General features: G+C 34.5%; 1 protein-coding gene across 9 annotated transcripts in view; it reads left to right on the top strand.

The window, feature by feature from the left end:
• Positions 1–26,591, top strand: part of LOC117330562 (plexin-B-like) — a 129,583-nt gene that overhangs the window by 92,050 nt on the left and 10,942 nt on the right. For 5 of the 9 annotated variants that reach the window (XM_033888964.1, XM_033888962.1, XM_033888963.1 and 2 more), the window contains 25 exons: positions 434–451; positions 3,509–3,668; positions 4,867–4,963; positions 5,296–5,407; positions 6,503–6,526; positions 8,548–8,682; positions 8,947–9,057; positions 9,566–9,656; positions 10,127–10,314; positions 10,816–10,967; positions 11,369–11,465; positions 11,879–12,015; positions 12,405–12,572; positions 13,004–13,100; positions 13,469–13,744; positions 14,240–14,416; positions 15,270–15,513; positions 15,668–15,810; positions 16,055–16,188; positions 16,654–16,713; positions 17,326–17,400; positions 17,596–17,662; positions 19,166–19,183; positions 23,592–23,744; positions 26,318–26,465. In XM_033888964.1, the coding sequence (XP_033744855.1) occupies positions 434–451; positions 3,509–3,668; positions 4,867–4,963; positions 5,296–5,407; positions 6,503–6,526; positions 8,548–8,682; positions 8,947–9,057; positions 9,566–9,656; positions 10,127–10,314; positions 10,816–10,967; positions 11,369–11,465; positions 11,879–12,015; positions 12,405–12,572; positions 13,004–13,100; positions 13,469–13,744; positions 14,240–14,416; positions 15,270–15,513; positions 15,668–15,810; positions 16,055–16,188; positions 16,654–16,713; positions 17,326–17,400; positions 17,596–17,662; positions 19,166–19,183; positions 23,592–23,744; positions 26,318–26,465 (3,082 nt within the window). The remainder of the gene's footprint in view (positions 1–433; positions 452–3,508; positions 3,669–4,866; positions 4,964–5,295; positions 5,408–6,502; positions 6,527–8,547; positions 8,683–8,946; positions 9,058–9,565; positions 9,657–10,126; positions 10,315–10,815; positions 10,968–11,368; positions 11,466–11,878; positions 12,016–12,404; positions 12,573–13,003; positions 13,101–13,468; positions 13,745–14,239; positions 14,417–15,269; positions 15,514–15,667; positions 15,811–16,054; positions 16,189–16,653; positions 16,714–17,325; positions 17,401–17,595; positions 17,663–19,165; positions 19,184–23,591; positions 23,745–26,317; positions 26,466–26,591) is intronic. The other 4 variants (XM_033888968.1, XM_033888969.1, XM_033888967.1 and 1 more) reach the window with 4 other exon arrangements.

Raw genomic sequence — 26,591 nt, forward strand, 5'->3', positions numbered from 1 at the left:
CTCTAGCTATAAAATGTTTTCTTGATAAAGAAAAAAATTAAAAAAAAAAAAAAAATAAGTGACAAGAAAATCCAAGAGAAATTAAAACAAAAATACAAGAGAAAAAAAAATATTGGAAAATTTTAGACTATCACAAAGGAAAGTTTTAAATAAAAATACAGTATTTGTAGTATTTTTGGGAAAATGAGAATCAGAAGTTGAAAACTATGTTCTCCTCAGTGCATTATAACCTTTAACTTTTTTGTAGTCTAATTATATTTGATTTAAGTTTTTTTTAGCTTGACTCATCTCTCTAACTTTCTTGGTATCTCTAAGTGACATAGAAGGTCGGAGGTCTTCGTTATACTATTGTGGTGTATAAGAGAATGTCTTTAGTGATATGTGGTTTGATTTATAGTGTGATTTTTATTTTTATATCTGGTTTCATTTATAGTTGAATGGTTCTTTGATTGTAAGTACTAATTTGCTAGTCATGAGGGTTCCTGGTGTTGAGATCTATATCATGCACCATGTAACTTTCGCCGCTAAAGCTATTTCCGCTACTGTGGCTGGGGATAATACTGGATAGCGACTCGGCGCTTTACGCTGCTGCCATTGATAGTTAACCATTCATTCTAACATCACCACCTATAAAATCAAATTCCTAAATGTACAACATCACATGACATAGATACTAATGTACATTACATGTATATAACGTCATACTTCAATGATTTTATACAAGATCACATGCTAACTCTCATCAACTTATTAACTTTCACCTTTAATTAAATCATAACATTCTATTATTAAATCATTTATATTAGATTGTATAATTTTGGTCACATGTAGGATCAGTGATAAGTTAACTAGGCAATTTAATACTTTAATGTCTCTTTGTGGTTTGACAGTGAATTACATTTCATGAGCTGTTAATTGACACTGGTGAAATCTACATATTTATACAATCATGGACATTCATACTACTATTCAATAGGCTGTCTGAAAGCTGAGCTGGCTATTTAAAATAAGTCAAAAAATATTAATTAGCAAGTGTATTATATGCATCATATCGCCAACATTACAGTACATTTATTTTTATTTAGATATGTGTATAATTTATCGATACAATAAACTCCTGTAGTTATCTCCCCTGCCTCTATATGGCACAACTGGAAAAAAGTCAATGAAGCAAACTGCAGACATCAAATATACCTGACTGCAGTAAATTATTATTGCCATCAAATGATATACATGTATATATGTATTGTGAGATAAAAAGTTCCTGTCCACATGGAGTCAGGGTAATTATAGGAAAAATAACGAACATCATATATATATATATATTACATATAGTCCGCCTGAAGAAGCCTGTGAATTTAAGGAAGAAAGGCCTTGCGAAAGTCTTGAAATTCTGTTGTTGTTCTTTTAATGTTTCCCTTCACAAGGAATTCTTTGTGAAGGAAAATATTTTTTTTAAAAGAAAGACTTTTCTGCAAGGCCTCCTGCCTTCACAAACTTCTTCAGGCAGAAGAAAATATAGTCTCATCATAGGCTTTTAATTAATGTTCTCTAGTTTCAGCATGTAAATTGCTATAATATAACTAGCCTGTGTAACAAGGCTTCTCTCACTCCATCCATATATCTGCACACTGTAGATACCTATGGGATTACTAACACTAATTCTCAGAATATCCTACAGCTAACACTCATGAATTTACTTCTAAATTTATTATCTTTCTGTTGACAATAAAGCCACTCTGTTAAATAAGGTTTCGTGATTTTGATCACCGGATTGAATCTGATGTGTGAATCTTTCGTAAAAATAGCTGAATCTTGCATAAAATACTCCTTGTCGTATAAGATAGAGAATATTTCACATGATGTAATTTGCTAGCTCTAATCTTGAAAAGGCCTGGATTGGCCGTTTTCCAGTTCTAAGGCCGAAGCTGTGCCTTAATTCACGTTAACTATCCTTGTTGCATGTATCGAGGGGGGGAAAGAAAAGAGTGATGAATTTTGACAAAAACTCTTGCCAAATGAAAACCTCAAACTATCTTTTAAATGAAAGATAAAAAGTTAATTTTCAAGACAGACTCGTGTTGAAGTGATCAGCTGTTATATAACTAGAGGTATTATGATAGACAATTTACAGAATTGGGCTTCAATTTATTTCAAGTATTATGCAGGTAACAGAGTTATCTCCCTTACAGGATCATTTATTATACATAGGGGGCAGGCCGCACTGAAGCGGTACACAGAAAACACTTTAATTACGTTTTTCAGAAATTGGTCATTGAAGGCGTGATGAGTTCGGGATATATGTGTCTGTATTAGATTTTAATCTCCATGCTGAGTTAATCAGCCATACATTTAATTAACTGCTACTGGTAAAAGGATATTTACCTGTTTTTTCCATCCATTATAACCTTATTGGAATGTTAAGATCAAGACACTTATTAAAGAATGGGGTTAGGAGTGCAAGTTACCTTCTATATGATCCTTAGCTAACTTGATCATGTATCCAAGTTTCTTTATAATACCATAATTCACCGGCCATATAAGCAATTTATATGGCCTTAAGCCCACCTCTCCATAATCAGATGCTTTAAATTAGGATTATTTTGTTTTAAAGGCATATACTACTGTTATTGAATCAATTGATAGATGACAGTTCTTTTTGAGCAATATATTGTCTTGATTATTTAAAAATATAATTAGTGTCCATGTAATTCACTTACATCACCCTGTTTGAGGTGGTTCATAATATGTTGGTACAGAATTGTTAGTTTTATGTTTCATTTACTGTCTACTTTGATTGATTACAATACAATATTGATATTAATTATACAACTAGTGATACATTCTAACTAAAATACTGGTAGGTCATTCACTTAACTTAATGCTTTAAGAGACATTAGCCTCACTCTGAACTTGGCATGAGTATTATTTTTAGAGCATGAGTTTGTGTGAGTTTAAAGCATGCTGAGGTCTATAAATACCTTCTGTGCTAGTGTAGACACCCTCAACTTCCCGAGCTGTTGACCTTCGCACTCAGTGCTAGAAAACCACAACATGCAAAATGAGTAACATTCAAAGTATTTCAGAATTTACAAATATAAAACTTGGGCATCAGGTTGACACACTGGTGTATAGGCTGTGTCTTAGTGGAATTAACAAGCTTGTACCTTTTGCTTAAATTCTTCGTAAATGAAGCTGTTTTTTTCCAAAACATGTATGAATTCCTTAGAAGCCATTCAAATTTAATGTATAGAGATGTACAATCCAATTCGCTCAAAAGGGGATCGAAGGATGATAATTCAGAGGTCAAGGTTGAATTTACAAATAGGGATTAAAAGGCATTGGGTCATAGGTCAAAACTGATTCTACAAATGGGGACGAAAGGGTGAAAGTTCAGAAGTCAAAGTAAATCTGCAAATTGGGACCAAAGGGTCATAGGTTATAGGTCAATCTGTCGAGATGATCTTTCTGCAATAATTACATTGCTGATGTTACCATTGATGAACAGGTCCATCTGTCCATCCTGAAGCTACCCAGAATGACCAACTACAGCTGTGTGTTTGCTCTGGATAATGGACCGTGGTCAGTTCCAGCTGAGCGATGGTCGTACGGTCTTACCTGTCAGACTCCAAATGTTACCAACTTTGGCCTTCTGTTTGGAGAAGCAGGTAGAGTATGCTCGGAATATTGTGTTCCCCTTACCATGATACCTGTAGTAAGCCCATCACGCCCTGTAATAAGCCTATCACCTCCTGCAATAAGTCCATCATGTCCTGCGATAAGCCCATCTCCTCCTGCAATAAGCCCATCACGTCCTACAATAAGCCCATCACACCCTGTAATAAGCCCATCATGTCCTGCAATAAGCCCATCTCCTCCTACAATAAGCCCATCACGCCCTGTAATAAGCCTATCATGTCCTGCGATAAGCCCATCTCCTCCTGCAATAAGCCCATGACGTCCTACAATAAGCCCATTACGTCCTGCATTAAGCCCATCATGTCCTGTAATAAGCCTATAACGCCCTGCAATAAGCCCATCACCTCCTGCAATAAACCCATCACCTTCTACAATAAGTCCATCACCTCCTACAATAAGTCCATCACCTCCTACAATAAGCCCATCACGTCCTGCATTAAGCCCATCATGTCCTGCGATAAGTCCATCACCTCCTGCAATAAGCCCATCACCTCCTGCAATAAGCCCATCGCCTCCTACAATAAGTCCATCACCTCCTACAATAAGTCCATCAAGTCCTGCAATAAGCCTATCACCTACTCTGGGTTAATGTGTTGCCGTCCTAGACTTATTACAGTATAAATACCATAGTCTATACTGATCTTTCAGTTCCATATACCAATTTGTAAACATAGTATTGTCTCCATTGTGCTAACTGCTGGCCCCAGCACCTTATACAGACCTGGAATACAGACTGTAACCAAGAGTCTGAGACAGAGATTACATTGTCGTGCATTCCTAGCTACTGTCTTCTTAAAATGGATTTTGAAAAACTCAAAAGGTCATCGAAGATCTCAGATTGTCTGACAATTAAATGTCCTGGAAGATGGTGTCTGTTGGAGCCGGATTTATAATTCCATGTATCAGAGGTCCCCCCCCGATTGAATTACAATGATATCATTAGACAGACTGTCTTCCAGTATGGTTTATTCAATTGCCCAAGATAAGTTATCTCCCTTGAAAATCAAAAAATGATTTTAGAGAATTTCATCAATCTGATCTATTCATATTGAGTTTGTCTTAAGTCGAAAAAGTTTCATAATATTACTGTCTGTGTTTGTGTCTGTTTTCAGGTCATCAAAGTCGAAAAAGTTTTATAATATTACTGTCTGTGCTGTCTGTTTTCAGGTCACCGTGATATAAAATTATCGATCAACTCCACAGAGACTGGTAAATTGTTTGTGTCCAAGAACTTCACTTTCTACAACTGCGGAGCATTCAGAAGGTATTTGAATAAACTTTTATTGTGAAGATTAGCAAAGTTCCTTTGTAAATATTTAAAACAAATAAAATAAAAAATTGATATATCCCAGGTGTTGCATGATTATTTTGCCTATCATTATATTTTACCTGTATTCTACCAATATTTTACCTGTATTTTACCAATATTTTACCTGTATTCTACCAATATTTTACCTGTATTCTACCAATATTTTACCTGTATTTTACCAATATTTTACCCATGTTTTACCTGTATTTTACCAATATTTTACTTGTATTTTACCAATAATTTACATGTATTTTACATTTGTTAATAAGATCATATTTATCCAACAGCTGCAGTCCATGTACAGACAACCGCTGGTCATGTGACTGGTGTGTTTACGAGAACAAGTGTCTGTTTAACTCTGGCAATTGTGACGCCCGCGGCATCATCGTGAGTCGAAATGTACGTTCCGTGTTGTATCACGCTTGGTTTCTTGTTTTTAAGTGGTCACAACCTACCCCATAACACTCACAATTTTATTTGGTTTCACAGTATTCCACCCCATGTTTAAATGTTGTCCAAGTGAAAACTGTCGATGGACTAACAGGAAATTTCAGGTGAAGATAAAAAAAGTGAAACATTGATATACATCCCTCTATGAATTCCAAAATTTTGAAAGATTTTTGTTTTTGTTTTAGAATTAAAAAATTAAGTTAACCTGTGGAGGAATGAAATATATTTAAATGCTTTTATATGTGTTCCTAGAAAGCATTCGCTTGTTACATACTACTTTCTGTTATTATGAGAAATCGGCTATATATTTATTTTAGAAAGTTAACTTTATGCATATTGTTCCGTAGGCTATATGGTATAAGCATTGCTTGTACTTTAAAGAATGGGACAGTTCTATATACAGAGTTAGCATGCGGCTAAAATAAATTATCAAGTATTTAGAGAATGGTAGTAAGCATAAGTTGATCAAGATCTGTTGATGGAGTAGAATAGATAAAGAAGTATAATTTAGAAAAGGATATATTATAATGTTGCGAAGGCTTAAGCAGACAGTATATTCCGTCCAGAATTTTCGAGATACCTCAATACCACCAGACAGTTAACATCTTAACCACAATAGTGTATTTATTTCAATAAATTCTTCACCTATATAACGATTTTGAATTCCAGGATCAATACCGTATTTGAATTATTCATTTTTAACTGCATGATAATAGTTTTGGTTGTTGTTTTTTTTACTGTTGTTTAAGTTTTGTTTTCAATATTAGTTTTGTAATAAGCACATTTTAATTTAGTTTTAAGCATTTTCCATCCTGTGGTTTTAATTTTGATACCACCGCCATCCTTTAATTAACACTGAAGTAATGTCTTTATTTTTCATCATTGTTGGCTATTATTGCTTTGAGTTTTTATTTGCCGATTAATATTGAATTTGGTTTGAAAACGGGTGTAAATGCGGGCTTCTGGGCAAAGTATATATATAACCCAGCATTGTTTCATTACTTGTGACAGGTGTTTACAATTTTTTAAATTACAAATTTTCAGGAGACAGATGATGATAACTCGACAGTAAGTTGACATATATGTCATTATTATACATTATAGATACCTAGCTCTTGTGTATAAGAATATTTTGTCTGGTTGGATTCCTAGATACGACTTCATTGATAATATCATTCGTACATTTGCTGTGTTGTTGGTTTTTTTTCTCTATTCCGACTTTCTTTTTGGATGATTATGAAATTTTTTATAGTACATCTGTTTTCTGGCAAGTGATTTTTTTTCCAATTAAAATTTTTACAAGAATGAAAAGTGTATTCTTTCTTGAATTTTCTAGATAAAAAGTTTTCATCAATAGCTAAATGAATCAGCATGGTATTATTTCAACAAGTAAACAAGGATATTCTAATTCATGGAACAACAGAGTACTGCATGGCATGTATATACCACAATGTCATATTTCTATGGATTTATGAATGCCATAAATTTGGAGGAGGCAGATTCAACTTGGAAAATATTATATTTCCTAAATCCAAAGCATGATGAATTCCAGTCATATTTTTGTGAATTTTTAATACTATCTACTATAACAGTAAAATAACTGGCAGTCAAAGATATCTATAGGTATCATTGTCTGGACCATCATGGATATGTGACCAATCTGTAGGGGTTTGTTTGGCCAAAACACTTAAGATACCATCACCAGACCTTTTGGTTAATATGAGTTATCTCCCTTCTATGACATATATAACTGGTATTTGTTGACAAGAGTTATCTCCCTTCTATGACATATATAACTGGTATTTGTTGACAAGAGTTGTCTCCCTTCTATGCAGTGTGTAACTAGTATGTTTTAGTGACTGGTATATTGATGATAAGAGTCATTTGCCTTCTGTGACGTGAGTAACTGGTATTTTGTTGACACAATTAAGTTGTTGCCCGTTTATGTCATAATTGTTATATTGTTGGCTGAAATCCTTATCTCCTTCGACACTGTAGGGAGTTTCACCCCTTACCAATAAGGGATATCCTTTTTCACATCGTAAAAAAATCTGCCGTTGGTAAGTTTTGCCCCAATCTAGAATCTCAGAATTGACTTAAGTTGACAAGAGTTGTCTCCCTTCCATTTATTATACTGTGCAATAAGCAGCTATATGGGGTTTATCCAGTATATATTTAGATTTCTCCTATTTCAGGAGATACAGTAACATAACTAATACTCTCCTGCCTGGAGCACAGAATTCAGGACGCTCTTCTTCATACCGTTGTTTTGTTACCTGCATGTATCGTACTACCATGCATTTTGGATTTTTAACTACAGACTTTAAGCATTTAAAATTGATAGCATCAAGAAATGAAATAGTGAAAACAGAAAAATAGTGAAAGTAAACATAGAAAATCATTGCATTTTGTGAATACGGGTAGAAAATAATATCTGCATGCTACAAATATAGGACAAATTTATATTTGTACCTTGGATATCCATCATAGTGATTTATACGAATTTCATGTTGAATAAAGTATAATGAAAAGTAGAAGAAAAAAAACATAATAGTATTTTTTTAGCTTGTGCATGTTACAAATTTTAGATTTAAAGTTAGTTAAATTGTGGAATAACTAGATTAATTCAACATAAACATGAACTTATAATGTTTTTCCAGACTATATTCTAGCTTGGTACACTAAATGTAATAGTAAAGATTTGTTATCAAGGTTACCACCAAATAATTAATATAATAATTATATAGGTACCAACGAATTTAATACCTGTTGTCAACATCATGCTATATTTAACAAAGGTCTCTTGTCAAACCACGTATGTGAAGGTAGTAACAGGCCTGTTATCAACGTTTCCACAGAATAAGAAAAACAAAAGTCTGTTGTCAACGTTACCATGATAAATGAATAAATAACGAAGATCTCTTGTCCAACTTGACACAAAATATGTGAGACTTGTTGTCAAGGTTACAGCAATATTCCTACAATGTATGTGGATGACAATCATCTTTTGAAAAGCAGCCCTATGTCCTGTGTACCAGCTCTGTTGTTTATTAATGTATGATACTCACCGATAAGTTTGTTATTTTCAGAAATACTCTGGCGAGGGAAGACGAGGGCCCAACCACTGTCCTCGCGTTGACAGGAACAAGACTGAACCTGTCTACATCCCTAATGAAAAAGCCAAGCCTATTACCATACAAGGGTTCAACTTTCCAGAGCACCTTGTAAGATAAAAACATATTTTCAGTGAAAACTTTAATTGTTTTTCTGGGGGTTCCTGGAATATTTATAGCTAAAAAGTTGATAGTTTTTATCAAATTTGTTACATAATTTTCTTTTCTATGTCGAATACCAAACATATTTACAAAGATGACAAAGCAATCGTAAAGTCTTACAAGATGTTTTACACAAATATAATTTTATGACTAAAGATATGTAATATAAGGTTGCTTTAAGTTTGTTTTTTATGTTTGTTACTATGACAACAGCCTGGGATGGAGGGATACCGTTCTGAGTTACATATTCGTAATCCTTCGTTAGTTGTGCGTGCCAATTGTGACCGCTTGGATAGCGAAATCATCAGGTGCCATATTCCACAGGTAAGAACTGACAATGACAGTGACAAAAGTAGGTTACTGTCACCTACATTGTGATCGTTTGCCTACATCTGATGGGGACTGTAATTCACTGAAATGTCTTCTTTTTTTTTTTTTTTCTTTTTTTTTTAAATTAATTTTAATAATATGAAGGTTTTTATAAATTGTTCAGCATTACATAGATGTATTGTTAAATACATGTTAAGCAATTTGGAAACTCAAAAGTGTGGTCAAAGAACTTCAACAAGGCAAAATGCCCAGTGTCTAATCACACGTATACTGGAAGTTTTGTGATCCCCACTACCTGTACTACACTATGGGAGTAACATGTTGATGACATTGTGTAGCTGTTTCTACATCCCCACTGTTAGTAATTTTACCATATACCATGGGACACTTTACAGTCTATGTGTTGGAAGCCTATCACCAAGGATTCCAACATCTTTTTTAACTGTTTGATTGTATTGTTTACTGTATTGGTCACATAAATATTTCTGTTATTACCTTGTAGAGAAGTTACACATTCAAGACTGGGAAATTCCAAGCTGATCTGAGGATCTTTTTTGGAAATAACACAGAGGTGGAAAATGATGCAACTCAAGGTATGTGTAGTCATTAGGACGTACAGATATCAAATAGACTAAAACTATTACAACTCAAGGTATGTGTAGTCATTAGGACGTACGCCAGATATCAAAGAGCCTAAATATTACATATTGTGTTGTCTGGACACAGAGTGTTGAATAGATTCAAATCATACAGGATAATATGTATGTTTGGTAAATTCTGACATTAACTTATTAATTATTTTATTTGTTGAATGAGAAACATTATTACTTTGATGCTATTGGTTTATATGTGATTGGCCTTTGTTACAATGACTACACTCATATATGATTGGTTGATTTTGACCTTTGCCCTTCTTTACAATGACTACACTGATATGATTGGTTGATTTTGACCTTTGCCCTTCATTACAATGACTACATCAGTATGATTGGTTGACTATGACCTTTGTCCTTTATTAATACTGATATGATTGGTTGACTGTGACCTTTGCCCTTTGTTACAGTGACTATATACAGCTGTACCAAACTCGGTAAGGGAGATTGTAGTTACTGTAAGTACATGCAGCACTATGAAATACAACTAGACTGTGCCTGGTGTCAGGGTATGTGCGAGTATCGGGAGTTCTGTGCGGACACTCGAGCTCAGATCTGGAGCAGTGGCGACACCTGTCCACCTCCTCGGATCCTAAGTGTGAGTATTGTATCTGATAACCTGTACAACACTTTTCCAACCATTCCAAAGCATTGGCGGTAAAATTTGTCATACTGTCACCATTTGTTTCTTCATAACTCTGTGTATTATAAAGAAAGTAATATAACTCTGTGTATTATAAAGAAAGTAATATATGGCTCTTTTATCCTGATTTTGTGTACAGAATATTGCATAATCCTGATTAATGTTATACATGCATACATGTATGTGAAAGGGTTAATAGCATCAAGATTCACTAAAGTTTCCGTTTGTAATGTAAATTTTTCAAAAAACATGAATAGTTTAACAGGATTGTTTTTTAATTAACACACGTGTTCCTTGATCATAACATATGTTAATTACTTGATTTGTTGTTTGTTTATTGTTTTTATTTTTTGTTGTTTTTTTTCCACCTGACTGAATCTATGATATATTCTGAGTATTGTAGTTAATTTGGCATTATGAACAGAAAGTTTTATTCCTATCTGATGTATATTACAGATCAACCCTAATAACGGACCCAAAATGGGAGGCACTCGTGTGACCTTGACAGGGATTAACCTTGGAACAGAGTTCAAGGACATTCAGAACAATGTGTCCATTGCGGGAGTACCTTGTAGACCCATCAGGGATCTCTACAGACCCTCACAAAGGTATACTCTATTACATCTTGTGTACAGACAAATCTATTGTTCATGAATTAAAAACTGAATATATTTCTGATGAAATACATATGTATATGCCTTGTTTCTGTGGAAACTGTTTGAAACTTTGAAATAACTTTTTATCTATTGGTAGTTGAATATGTGCTGAACATGAATGATTTGGTGTAAAAATGTGATGGAAAAAATCAAAACTGGAAAAATTGAAACTTCAGTTATTTTATGACAATTATGGAGCAAGCTATCAATCCCACACTACAAAAGGAAATAACATGTAGTCGGTCTGGTGGCCCCATACCTTTCTACATTCAATCATAATATCCAAATCGAAATTTCGTATTTCCCATGATGCATTGTAGTATGATATACTTATGTTGACTCTCCTGTTGCAGGATCGTGTGTGTCATCGGTGCCAGTGAACGTGGGGACAAATCAGGGGGCGTAACTGTCCTCAATTATGTCTTCAATAAGATAAACTTCCACTACCTAGTAAGTGCTTGGTTCTTATTGTTATATTCTTATACAGTATAATGATCCTCAGATCTAGTCAAGTGTGCTAGGAGAAAAAAAAAATTGCATATGAAATTAAACCTCATATTTAGAAATTTCCATTTATTTGCAATAATTGAGAAACAAATATACATCACGCTTCACGTGCGGCTTGTTTGCCCGAATGAAAGCACGGGACAGGTCTTATATGGGCGGAAACCAAAGTTCCCATACTTTTTCAAATACTGTTGGGAAATCAAACCCCAGACATCTAGGTAAAAGGCCAACAAGCATGATTAATATACCTGGGTAAGTTTATATAAAATAAATAAAGTTTACATTATGTAGAAATTTCTTACAGAAATAATATATTGTAGAAAGTATAGTCACCTGTTAAGTGTTTTCTTTAACAGAGCCCCTCTATAGAAAAGGTAACACCCGCCCATGGCCCCAAGTCGGGCGGATCTGTCATCACCATTAAGGGATTACATCTCAACGCCGGGAACAGCATCTCCATCACCATCAACAATCGGACCTGTGACATCATTGGGTAAGGAAGTGGACAACATCAAGTTTTAATAGTGTACATTTCCTGTTTAGTATAGGTCTATGGTAATGTAAGTATTTAAAAAAATGTGTTGATTGTATAATAATTGCATATATATAAAATGTATACTATACATATCTTTAATCTACATTTTAATACAATATTTTATGACAATAAGTCATGCCTGGTAATAGAAGCCAAGTCAATATATATTGTTATTTAATTAAAATAGCTATCACATGTTTTTGTCATGTGACAAGCCTGTCCTCTCTCTTTGAGATTATGTATGTGACCCTTTGGCTTATTTCATGATCATATTAAGATCTTATAAAACTGCAAATCATTAGGTTGTGTTAAGAATATTTGACAACACTGTTTTTTTCATTTGACAGACATGCAGGTCAAAAGTCAGTTATTTGTACCACACCTGCCAGTGAACAAACCGGAGATGAAATGATCCGAGCGAGTATCGATGGTAACAACATCTATGGTTCACTCATGTTCCGTTACTATGACGACCCGACGATTAAGAGTATCTCTCCTGTTCGCAGCTTCTTAAGGTAAGTCTTAAAATAATTCTAGGTAAATATTAGCATGGAAACTCAGAATACATGAACAAAATTGTGATATAAAAACAAATTTAAATTTATTTTATATCACCTGGCGAGATTGCTTTGAGCAAAGTTAGAGTATTTAATCTTTGTATTGTTCTTCATCCATCACTTTGTCCATCCATCCATTTATGTGTCCCTATTCCTATTCAGGTTTTTGGATCACATCTTTGCAAATGTTTCCTGTATATACGTTTAGATATACAGGTGTATTATAGTTAGTTGGTATGTACTAAAATTGGGTCACCATAACCTTTGTGTGAATAAATACTGACCTTTATATACAAGAAATAACTGATTGATGACAATAATGTCAGAATATGATTTGGTTTAAACCTTGTGATTGATTTACTCACTGTACAATATGGTGGTTTTTTCAGTGGAGGAAGGAACATTACTGTAGTCGGCACTAACTTCACTTGTATACAAAGACCACAGATGTTCACTGTTGTAGCTTCACGTCGCAGCAAGGAATCTGTACGTACACTTTTCTACTTAAGAAATTTATTGATCCTGGCTTCCACGAAGAAGCATTCCTGTGTAACATGGGTTATCTCCCCTATATAAAATATTAACTTCTAAAGAAACAAATTTAAGTTATCTCCCTTACATCATGATTAAAAACAAGTTGTTTAGTATACAAATGTGAGTAAATAATATATTTCCACAGCAGTTTTCTCCCTTTGAAAATGTACAGTATTCAGACATGATTATTAATACATTTCCACTGTCATCGTTGTATCAGATGTTGTACATTAACAAATTTGAGTTATCTCCCTTATATTACAATATTAACATGTTTTACAGTAACACATTGATATACAAGTAATATTATATTTCCACAGGACTGTTACATATTGAATTCGACAATGATGAAGTGCCCTACACCTCACATGAACTTTCATGACGAATTGGAACGACTTGATCGACTGCGGAGGTCAACACAGCAGCTGTCTGCCCAGATTGGTTTTATCATGGACAATGTGATGTCAGTGCAAAATTTGTCTCATAACTTCCCTGGAGTGGCCAGCTCCCTGGAATATTTCCCTGATCCCCAGGTGTTCAACTTCACTGAGCAGGGAGGAGAAAAGGAGTTCAAGGGCGAAGTTCTCATTATCAGGGTTAGTACACATGAATCTTGAAATAACAAAACACCTGTATGACGTCCCTAACATCACTGACGAGTCCTTAAATAACAAAACACCTGTTTGATGTCCCTAACATCACTGACGAGTCCTGAAATAAGAAAACCCTGTATGACGTCCCTAACATCACTGACAAGTCCTGAAATAATAATTAAATTTATGGCGTTACTTATGTTACACTTTTATTGGAAGGTGCTAATATTTTTGTGTATTCCGTACAAACCTTTGATGACATGTGATACCATAATAAAGTTGTATCAGATCTATTTTCGTACAGCCTAGATTTTGCCTCTAAATTGTGTTCAACATGCTAATGACATTCCTCACTTCACTGTAAATTATGCCCTTTCATCTGTAACGATTTATGATAAATATGTAATAGTTTCAAGATACTGTTTGTGTGTTATAAGCACATATAACACTACAGTTACCAACAAATTTAAATATTTAACTGTAATGACATTTATGTAGGGCCAAGGTTTGAATGTGGCAGCCAGCAAAGAGGATGTGACTGTGATGATAGGGGAGAAAATGTGTAATGTCACGAATCTCGTGGAAAATGAGATTTACTGCACGCCGCCGACCACTCAACCTCAAAACATCCAGCACAATGGAGTTCTGTCTAACAGCAATGCTCCACAAGTCATTGTGAGTATAGGTTCAACAGGTTTGAAAAATATTTTTTTGTTACAGTAGTCATGTTATCGATGCTGAAGCTGACAATTATTATAAATAAGTAATTAATTTTGTTCATATGAAAGACATATGGCAGATTAAAGAACATTTTGAGTTTTCTGAATAAAATTATATCTGTCATACCTGTCAGAATAGTAACCTTTCCTTATGTATTAAACCTTATCTGGCAATATGGTGAACTTATCACAGCAACAGAGTAAACTTTATGTAGCAACAAAGTAGTAAACTTTACCAACCAACATAGTAAACTTTGCCTAGCAACAGAGTAAACTTTACCTAGCAACATTGTAAATCTTACCAAGCAACAGAGTAAACTTTACCTAGCAACAGAGTAAACTTTGCCTAGCAACAGAGTAAACTTTACCTAGCAACAGAGTAAACTTTACCTAGCAACAATGTAAACTTTACCTAGCAACATTGTAAATCTTACCTAGCAACAGAGTAAACTTTATCTAGCAACATTGTAAATCTTACCAAGCAACAGAGTAAATTTACCTAGCAACATTGTAAATCTTAACAAGCAACAGAGTAAATTTACCTAGCAACATTGTAAATCTTACCAAGCAACAGAGTAAATTTACCTAGCAACATTGTAAATCTTACCTAGCAACAGAGTAAACTTTGCTTAGCAACAAAGTAGTAAACTTTACCCACCAACAGAGTTACATTTACCTAGTAACAATGTAAACTTTACCCAGCAACATTGTAAACCATACCCTTCAATGGTATAGTTTAACCTAGCAGCTTTGTAAGTTTTAAGTTACTAGCCTGTACATCAATAATATCACGCTATTTCTCTATGCAGGTGAAGATTGGTAATCGCGAGTACCAAATTGGGTTCCTTGCCTATGAAACCCCAATCCCTGAAGGAAGCATGCTCGGGTACATACTCGGCGGTGCAGCGGCCATTGCCTTTGTCATCATAATAGCTGTCCTCCTATTTGCTTGTTTCTACCACCGCCAAAAGAATAGATCCAAACGAGAGTTCAGGAAAATGCAGATACAACTTGATTCACTTGAAAGCAATGTCCGAAATGAATGTCGACAAGGTAATTATATGACTAACATGAAGCTAACCATCCTATTTTTATCTCTTAGTAGTGTTAATCTGTTAATTGTACTGTCAGGTTAGTTACATTAAACATTAAATTATCTGGTTTTCAAGTGTGAGTATAGACTATGATGTTGTATACGTTTTTCCAGCGTTTGCGGAGCTGCAGACAGACATGACCGACCTCACAAATGACCTGGATGCCAGTAAAAAGCCGTTTTACAGCTTCGAGAGCTACACCTTCAATGTTCTATTCCCAGGCATGCTTGATCATGTGATCCTCCATCCACCTATGGTCAGTAACAAATCGGGGTCCAATGGTCAGTTACAAATGGGGTCCAGTTTCACACATAGCATTTTTTCATAAAATCTTTAAAGTTTGCTAATCTAATTTCATTTAAAACAATAAATATTTAATTTTATATTTCTTCATTTCAACATAAAAATTAGATAAACTTTCTAGTATTTGAATAATTTTTTCTAGGAATAGGTAGCTTTGAAATTGTTTTGTATTAATTGTTTTTCCTCACTTTTCCCAGCAAAAGAATGGAAACATTGATCGCCATCCAGATATTGGGATTGTCCACTTCAACCAGTTGCTACAGAATAAACACTTTCTCCTCTTACTCATCCGAACCCTGGAGAGACAGAAAAGTTTTAGTATTAGAGACAAGTAAGTTTTTTCTGTAGATTGATGGCAGTATATCAACTTCAAGGTTTTACTGTACAATGGTGGCAGTATAACAAGGTATACTGTACAATGGTGGCAGTATAACCAGGTTTACTGTACAATGGTGGCAGTATAACAGGGTTTTACTGTATAATGGTGGCAGTATAACAGGGTTTTACTATATAATGATGGCAGTATAACAAGGTTTTACTATATAATGGTGGCAGTATATCAAGGTTTTGCTGTACAATGATGGCAGTATAACCAGGTTTACTACAAAATGATGGCAGTATATCAAGGATTTGCTGTATAATGGTGGCAGTATAATAAGGAGTGTACAATGGTGGAAGTATATCAAGGTTTTACTGTATAATGATGGCTGTATAACAAGGTTTTATTGTATAATGATGACTGTATAACTGTATAATGATGTTGTTGGATTGATGATGATGGTCTCCGTTGTTTCAGGTCCAATGTTGCCTCACTGCTGATGATTCTTTACCAGAACAATATGGAGTATGCTACAGAGTAAGTTCTATATATAGTAACAGGTATCTGTAATACTATTATCATTAAATGTTCTATATTTAGTAACAGGTATCTATAATACCATTATCATGTTTATCACTTCAATAAACCCAGGAAAATAAAATATCTAACAGAGACAAGATTAGGTATGGTTACCAGACAATGACTCAGAATATATCAGCCTTCCTCTTTTACTGTATTAATATGAATTCCAGAGCCATTGTCCAATGAATATGCTGTACTTCAGGGTTTTAAACTTCATAGAATGTCTGCAATTTCCATAATCACATAAATCGACAAATTCCATAATGTTTCTTGAAATTATTGTATAATTCCTCGGAACATCTTATCGGTTTAAAGAATAGTTTCTTTTAATAAATACAGTATGTAGTTTAATGTTATACCAGAGACTTGTATATCACTTGTGATATACAAGTCTCTGGTTATACCGATCAAAATATTGGAGATCTGGCAACAAGATTGGGCTCTGATATTTATTAAGCCATTAATGTTCTGCTGTGGGGGAATTCTAAGTCTCACATGCCTTTTTTCTGTAATAAGACTACCGGTATGTTATATTTAAATAATTGGTTTCTTGATTCATATTTGTAGAATTTTGAAAACACTGCTGGCAGATTTGATAGAGAAATCCGTTGACAGCAGACATCCAAAACTCATGTTGAGAAGGTAGGTTGGAGTTACTTATCATATTTTAAAATTGATCTTCAGCTAAAAGGAAAATATGGTCTTTATTTTTCCCAGTATATTTATGGACTTAAAGTTGAGTAATTCAATGTGAAGTGAAAGATTTATGATCCAAAACTTGAATTATTTAATTTTTTTAAGAAATAACCTAATTCACATAAATATGTTTTGTTTTAGGACGGAGTCAGTTGTAGAAAAACTGCTGGCTAACTGGCTGTCTCTGTGTTTGTATAAATACTTAGTGGTAAGTAAAAATTTACAAAATAAATCAGAGTTATCTCCCTTAAAAGAAATGTTGGGTACCAAATCACTCAATGTCTATGATCAGAACTGTATCAAATAATTTTCCTTCCTGCTTAATATTTATTTTCTTAACGAACTGTGATAAAAAAAAGAAAAATGCTATAGCAAAGGTATTAAAGGATTCTCTATTGAGAACATTTTAATAAAAAGGAAAATTATTTTTAACAGAACTGTGCGGCAAAACAAGTGAAAAAAATAGCAGCAGATATTTGTAAGACTTACAACACTGGAACCAGTAGATCAAAGCTTAATATCATAATTTTGACTTGTTAATTTCTCATACATATCAAAACTTGACTCTAAATATTTTCGAGACTTGGAACAAATTTTTTTTTAATCTTTAAATAAAAACTTTGCATGTGATTTTATTAACTACAGAAATTTCAATAATATGACTTTTGAAGGGGACTATAATGGTTTCCAGTACTGTGAGCTACAGATCTAATGCTTGGTTGATCTGCTACAGCGTTCTTTGTGGCATTAGCTAATGCTTTGTAGAATAATTCCTAGAAAGCAAATTTGTTTGTGAAATACTGAAACTCTTATTTAAAAGAATTGTTTTTGTTGTGCTTTTTTCCCAAGTGTATTTGTTATTGTTGAAAGGGAAAATTTAAGTTTGTTTTTCAATTAATTGAAATATTACTATTCATTGGTGGAGTGTTGTTACGTGATAGAAATGGAATCTATAAATTATCATTTTACATATGATATTTGTAGTGGGACATAATCTAATTCTCGTAGCAAAAGTTTAGGAAGAATAACATGTTTTAAGTGAAATAATCCGTGTTAATGCAAATTCACTAGCACAGGTACTCTGTCTGAAACGGACTATGCTGAATCGAGATTTTTTTTTTTCAATTTGAACAAAGAATTCAAGAGAGCCATTTATGTACCAAAGTGATCCCTCAGTAAGCTACACCAGGTAATAAGCCCACTCATGTTCATTACAGATAGAAATGGGTGGTCAGGTGGTGGTATTACACTTGCCTTTTAACAAGGCAGCTAGGGTTCATTTCCCCAATAGATTTATCAAAAGGTATTGGGTCACCTGCCCGACCACTTGGATTTGCCTGGGTACTACGGTTTCCTTACACAGTAAGAACCCTCGCTCGCTTCAATCCGGGCCAACAAATGTGATTAATGTAGGTTGATATAACTTGTTTCACAATTGTTGTAAAATAAATAAAGTTTATAGAATACCAACATTTGATATCTTAGCAATTAGCCACCTCTGTGTTTAAGATTTTGTTTATGGGGTGGTCCCCTGGGCTTATTATAGGGTATTTATGGTACATTTTACTGATCATTGGCATGTCCAGTTCAGGCAGAGTATACTGTAGAAAATATCTTCTCTAGAACTGATAGAAAGTTAATAGATATATCATAGTAGAAGGTACAATGCTTTTGGATCCCAGTCTGAAGTTGAGATGTTCTTCACTTTCAGGAAGAGTCGAATTTCCCAGTAAGTGTGTGTTGAGTGAAAAAAATATCATCTCATGTATATTCATAAGCTAATTATACGCAAGCCAGTGCTTTCAGGAGTTGTGCCCCTTTAGTGAGATGTCAAATTTCTGTTTAGCTCAAATATTATTATGTAGAATTTCAATTAACTTGAAATGCTTCTTAATCCCTTTTCTTGCCGTCATTAGTGTCATAACATGCTGCAGCTATGTAAACTTTAGTTTAATTTACACAAGTACATTGTGATAATCAAAATAATCATTTACATAACTTTCAAACTTTTTTCTGTTCAATCGTTGTATAAAATATATGTTATGAAATGTTATTCTGAAATAAAAATAATAATAATTAAAATAATTATCCAGATCATTTCTTTCAAAATTTAATTTAAATATTCTCATGCCATAGTATTGAAAAAAGACTCAAAATCTTGGAAGACAATCTTGTTAAAGTATCTTCTTCAAAAGAAAATCATATTGTTTGCTATGTAGCATAGATAATTCTAATAACATATTAAATGCCATGTAAAAAAATGACTCCCTATTTTCAACAATGAACAAAAATGTTGAGTAAAAAAATATTCCTGTAATATTTCACTGTTATTATCTAATGCGTTAACTAATCTATCATCTACATGTACAGTCTTCAATCTAGCAGTACACAGGCGTGTAGAACTGGATGTGTGGGGGTCCAAGTTTATAGACAGTAGAGAATGTTGGTTACATGAACTATATAAATTAAGTCTCTTAAGGAAAATCTTCATTAACTATTCACAACCTCGAGTGAAAAATTCATTTGGCCATCAATTATGGAAAGTTGATTTTGGTGAGGAGATAGGGAAAAATAATTCTCCATGTACAAATAAAGAATGTTTATCTTATTTTATGAAATGGATAGTTGTAGTGGGTGAGGAGGTTAGAAAAATAATATCTTTGTAATTCATGTTAGGTATGTATATTGACCAATCAGGACGCTCTAGTCAAAGTAATCATAAATATACCATGTTAGGTATGTATATTGACCAATCAGGACGCTCTAGTCAAAGTAATCATAAATATACCATGTTAGGTATGTATATTGACCAATCAGGACGCTCTAGTCAAAGTAATCATAAATATACCATGTTAGGTATGTATATTGACCAATCAGGACGCTCTAGTCAAAGTAATCATAAATATACCATGTTAGGTATGTATATTGACCAATCAGGACACTCTATAGTCAGAGTAATTATAAATATACCATGTTAGGTATGTATATTGACCAATCAGGACACACTAGTCAGAGTAATCATAAATATACATGAGTAAAGTAAAAATGGGATTTGGCACACTTTTGTCAATTATTTAAAAAAGCAAAAGCAAAATAAAATAAAAATTAACCTTTTTTATATTTTATATACAGATATCTATATACGATCAGAGATCTATATACTTATAAATCTCTGACACGAGTATTTATCAAAATACAAGGTATATGTAATTAACACAACTAATACGACACCAATTATGTTGTAATCTAACAGGTATTGTACCGTACTCTGAAAATGAGGGATCTGTTCCGTGTTGATGGGTTTAATATTTGTGTCTAACCGGCGTTGTCGCCTGGATGTTGTGGTAATAATAACGTAACCGAGGGTTATAGGAACGACTGTTAATTTGATGGTTAGAATGGTCACATCGCTATTTCTGTATGTTATGACTGTTTAAGTTAAAAATGTGTTCATTTGCAACAGAGGATATTCTGTATACAATATACTGTACAAAGGAATGCCTCATAATAAAACGTTCTATTTTTAGACCAGTATTGTGTTCACCTTGTGTCCCACAACATTTATAAACCAGTAAATTAACGAGAGAAAATTGAGCATAGTTGCATATTGGTTCAAAAAAATATTTGGAGAAAAATTGAATTTATCCAGAAGTAAGACCCATGCCTGTTATTAAGCCCATCCATGCCTATTGCAGTTCAACACAAAAGCTAAGTTCATCAGTGCTATTCCTTTGCCCTGCAATAAGCCCCGACTTTGAATCACATGTTGTGTTCGCCTCCAGGGCTTATTGTGGGATAAAGACGGTATAATAACACTAGGTTTTTAAACAGACGCCTCATGTGCAAGACTACCAAGTTATTAATTAATTTGTTCCTATCTATAGCACATGGCTGTATATGATCAGAATTAGAAGACCTAAGAATTTTTCATTATTACCAGGTACACCTGGATTCATATATAAAAAAAGTTAAACTGTGGACATCTTGTGTAAGATATGACAAAAAAGCCTCACAAAGTCATCAATCATTTCACTCTGGTTTTGTTTATGTTTGGTTTGATTTTAGATTACATTTTGAACAGAAGCAATGCATTTTGGTTACCAGAACAGTTTGCATTTGTCTGGATGAATTAGAAGAGTTTTGGCACACTTTATGAATATTCATCACGCAGCATATTCAGCACAATTCACAAGCCATGCATTTAGGTTTTGGTATAAATAGATCAGTAGTAAACAATTCCATGTAATGGTAGAATTGTAAAACTTGTTGGAACACTTCTGTCTGGAAAAAATGTCCATCTTTATCAGTATATATCACAAGAACTGTGCTTTAAATGGAGGTAGTATTGCAGTTCGTAGTTATATACAACATGGATGTAAACTTTCCAGACAGATGTTCAGATTTCAGAGTTAGCATCGTCAATGCTTGTACTTGACAAATTCTAGGCCATTGGCTATTTTTTGTTTTTCGATTTGTTCTTATTTCTGTTGCTGTGCTTCTTGAGTAGATTACTGATGAAAACAATGAAGTTTTGATTGTACAAGCTCTTACATCGTCAGTAAGCATAGCTGATTGTGTCTGCCATTATCATAACTACAGTCGAACCTGTCTATAAAGGACACCTAAGGGACAAGACGAAAGTGTCCTTTATAGAGAGGTGTCCTTTATATAGAGGTTCAACGAGTTATGTCCCTTATAAACGAAGAAACAAACCAAAGTCTGTTTATAGTACACTATATGTCTCCTGATTTATTATATTTAAACCACAGGCACCTGTGTTTAAACACTTAAACAAATGAATAAAAGACAAATAATTAAAGATAAATGCTAAATTAATTAATTTTCAATCATTCATCTGACACAAAAATTGAAGTTGATATTTTTAATAATTTATATTAAGCCGATAGTTTCAAAACAAATCTTCACAATATCATACTATACTGAATGTAGATAATTAGGTGACAAGATACGATTAACCATATTAACTGACAATGGTTGAGCTATAGATCGTGAGGCTTAGGTCGTAAACCCTGTATAAGTGCTGTTCAGATGTTTAAGTTGTAGAATTTGCAGTTAAGACTTTCTTTCTTTTTTTCCTTTTTTGTAGAATTTGAGGTTGATATTTATTTTGTACAATTTTGAGTTTTATACTTTTCTTTATACAAATTAAAGTTTAGAGTTGTCTTTGTTGAAGTTAGGTTTAAACTTTACTTTACACAATTTGAAGTTTAGACTTTCCTTTGTACAGTTTGAGGTTTAGACTTTGTACAAGCTGGGGATTTGGTTGTACAAATGATATGGTGAGAGAGTTCTGTAGAATATATTTTTCTGTTATTCTGATTTGAACATTTCATCTAATTTGAATTTGTTTAAAAAATAAAGGATACAGTATGGACGAAATCACAGAACATCAAAGTTGATTACTGAATGAAGAAGTGTAGATGCTAGATTCTGTTTAGACTCTAATATTAGTATGCTGAGATTAGTAAATATTGTATATTTCCTTTTCTGTACAATTTAAACCTCTACATCTTTGTCACATTAGATTCTCTGAAAAGTGTTGAAGCTCATGTGATGGTTTTTAGTAGAAGATTACTCTTTAAAAATAACTCCCCTCGTATTTCTTCCATAAATTAATCTATAACCTATTTCTTCTTTTGACTTGATATTTTTTTTTTACATTGTATTACTAGGTATAGCGAAACAAAAAATCTTAATTGAAAATTTTTACCATAAATGAAGCTGCCGGGATCGTATAAAAATGATCCTGGTCGTTGTAATCAATCTTAACAACGCTAGTAGTGGTCCACATGTGTTGTAACATTTTTGCTAGTCTCACTTTTTCATACATTTTTTGTCAGCATTTCCCTTCAAAGCTTTTTACGTAAGTGGCTATCATAAAAGCCACATTACATTGGCTATAGTATATTTAACGTATTTGACCAGTAATAGGCCCATGGGACCTACAGCCTTTTTGAAATGGAATGAAATGCATGGGTTTTGGGCTTATTCCTTTTCAAGTGTTTGGGCTACAACCAGAACCATGGGCTCATTACGTTAGATATGGCCGAACTACAGTTTGTCTAACACTATGGTACACCTGTGCTTGGTCTGAACTGTTGTCTTGCCTTTTCCAGGACTCTGCAGGGTCGTCTCTGTACATACTGTATAAAGCTATCAAGGTGCAGGTGGAGAAGGGGCCGATAGATCATGTGACCTGTGATGCACGGTACTCGCTGTCCGAGGATCGTCTGTTGAGGACGGAGTGTAAACTAGAGGTAGAAATGCTGGTAAGTGATCAATCCGTACTACAGTAAAAAAAATTGAATTTATGGAGAAAACTTTCCTTCTTTTTCTTTTTTTCTTTTTTGAGAGGTCCTATTGTAAAGGACCTTACTAGCTCAGACTAGCAGGAATTTCCTTTTAGCCTAGTGGTAGGATGTAAGCCTTGAGAGCAAGAGGTCCCTAGGTTCAAAGTCAAAGGCAGGGAATTTTTCAAAACTCCTTCCTATTACACTATCACATGCACACTTCATGCTATTAAACACAAGTTTTTGGTTTAATTTTTTTTTGTTAGCTCACCTGGCCCGAAGGGCCGGTGAGCTTATGCCATGGTGCAGCGTCCGTCGTCCGGCGTCCGGCATCCGTCGTCCGTCAACTTTTTCTTTAAATTGCTACTAGTCATAAAGTATTGAATGGATTTTCACCAAATTTGGTCAGGAACATCCTTGAGGGAAGGGGAACAGAGTTTGTATACATTTTTACTCTGAACCCCCAGGGGCCTGAGGGGCGGGGCCAAATAGGGAAAATAGGGTTAATCCTTTAAATCGCTACAAGTCATAAAGTTATGAATGAATTTGAACCAAATTTGGTCAGGAACATCCTTGGCAGAAGGGGAACAGAGTTTGTATACATTTTTACTCTGAACCCCCAGGGGCCTGAGGGGCGGGGCCAAATAGGGGAAATAGGGTTAATCCTTTAAATCGCTACTTGTCATAAAGTTATGAATGAATTTGAACCAAATTTGGTCAGGAACATCCTTGGCAGAAGGTGAACAGAGTTTGTATAAATTTTTACTCTGAACCCCCAGGGGCCTGAGGGGCGGGGCCAAATAGGGGAAATAGGGTTAATCCTTTAAATCGCTACTTGTCATAAAGTTATGAATGAATTTGAACCAAATTTGGTCAGTAACATCCTAGGCAGAAAGGGAACAGAGTTTGTATAAATTTTTACTCTGAACCCCCAGGGGCCTGAGGGGCGGGGCCAAATAGGGGAAATAGGGTTACTCCTTTAAATCGCTACTAGTCATAAAGTTATGAATGAATTTGAACCAAATTTGGTCAGGAACATCCTTGGCAGAAGGGGAACATAGTTTGTATAAATTTTTACTCTGAACCCCCAGGGGCCTGAGGGGCGGGGCCAAATAGGGGAAATAGGGTTAATCCTTTAAATCGCTACTAGTCATAAAGTTATGAATGAATTTGAACCAAATTTGGTCAGTAACATCCTTGGCAGAAAGGGAACAGAGTTTGTATAAATTTTTACTCTGAACCCCCAGGGGCCTGAGGGGCGGGGCCAAATAGGGGAAATAGGGTTAATCCTTTAAATCGCTACTAGTCATAAAGTTATGAATGAATTTGAACCAAATTTGGTCAGGAACATCCTTGGCAGAAGGGGAACATAGTTTGTATAAATTTTTACTCTGAGCCCCCAGGGGCCTGAGGGGCGGGGCCAAATAGGGGAAATAGGGTTAATCCTTTAAATCGCTACTTGTCATAAAGTTATAAATGAATTTGAACCAAATTTGGTCAGTAACATCCTTGGCAGAAAGGGAACAGAGTTTGTATAAATTTTTACTCTGAACCCCCAGGGGCCTGAGGGGCGGGGCCAAATAGGGGAAATAGGGTTACTCCTTTAAATCGCTACTAGTCATAAAGTTATGAATGAATTTGAACCAAATTTGGTCAGGAACATCCTTGGCAGAAGGGGAACAGAGTTTGTATACATTTTTACTCTGAACCCCCAGGGACCTGAGGGGCGGGGCCAAATAGGGGAAATAGGGTTACTCCTTTAAATCGCTACTAGTCATAAAGTTATTAATGAATTTGAACCAAATTTGGTCAGGAACATCCTTGGCAGAAGGGGAACATAGTTTGTATAAATTTTTACTCTGAACCCCCAGGGGCCTGAGGGGCGGGGCCAAATAGGGGAAATAGGGTTACTCATTTAAATTGCTACTAGTCATAAAGTTATAAATTAATTTGAACCAAATTTGGTCAGGAACATCCTTGGTAGAAGGGGAAGATAGTTTGTATAAATTTTTACTCTGAACCCCCAGGGGCCTGAGGGGCGGGGCCAAATAGGGGAAATAGGGTTAATCCTTTAAATCGCTACTAGTCATAAAGTTATGAATGAATTTGAACCAAATTTGGTCAGGAACATTCTTGGCAGAAGGGGAACATAGTTTGTATAAATTTTTACTTTGAACCCCAGGGGCCTGAGGGGCGGGGCCAAATAGGGGAAATAGGGTTAATCCTTTAAATCGCTACTAATCATAAAGTTATTAATGAATTTGAACCAAATTTGGTCAGGAACATCCTTGGGGGAAGAGGAACAGAGTGTTTAAATCTTTATTCTCAACCCCCAGGGGCCTGAGGGGCGGGGCCAAATAGGGGAAATAGGGTTACTCCTTTAAATCGCTACTAGTCCTAAAGTATTGAATAGCTTTTCACCAAATTTAGTCAGGAACATCCTTGAGGGGAGGGGGAACAGAGTTTATATGAATTTTTACTCTGTACCCCTAGTTTTTTTTTTTTTTTTATATGAAAAGTCTTGATGATTTTGTTTCCATTTGTATCCATAGAACCTGAACGTGGAGTATGAGGGCAAGCGATTCAAGTGCCGAGTTTTAGACTGTGATACTATAACACAAGCCAAAGAGAAGATGCTGGACACAATATTCCGAAACTTTGCGTATTCCCAGAGGCCATTAGCTTCAGAACTAGATTTAGGTAGGTACTTCATCACACTAACACCATCATGCATCAACATATTAAAGTTGGCAAATAGTTGGACTCTGAATAAAAGAAAAAAATAGAACTAGGACTTTAATTCTAACTCATAATCAACAAAACTAG

Source organism: Pecten maximus, chromosome 7 (assembly GCF_902652985.1).
Source record: "Pecten maximus chromosome 7, xPecMax1.1, whole genome shotgun sequence".
In the NCBI taxonomy this organism is placed as follows: Eukaryota; Metazoa; Mollusca; class Bivalvia; order Pectinida; family Pectinidae; genus Pecten; species Pecten maximus.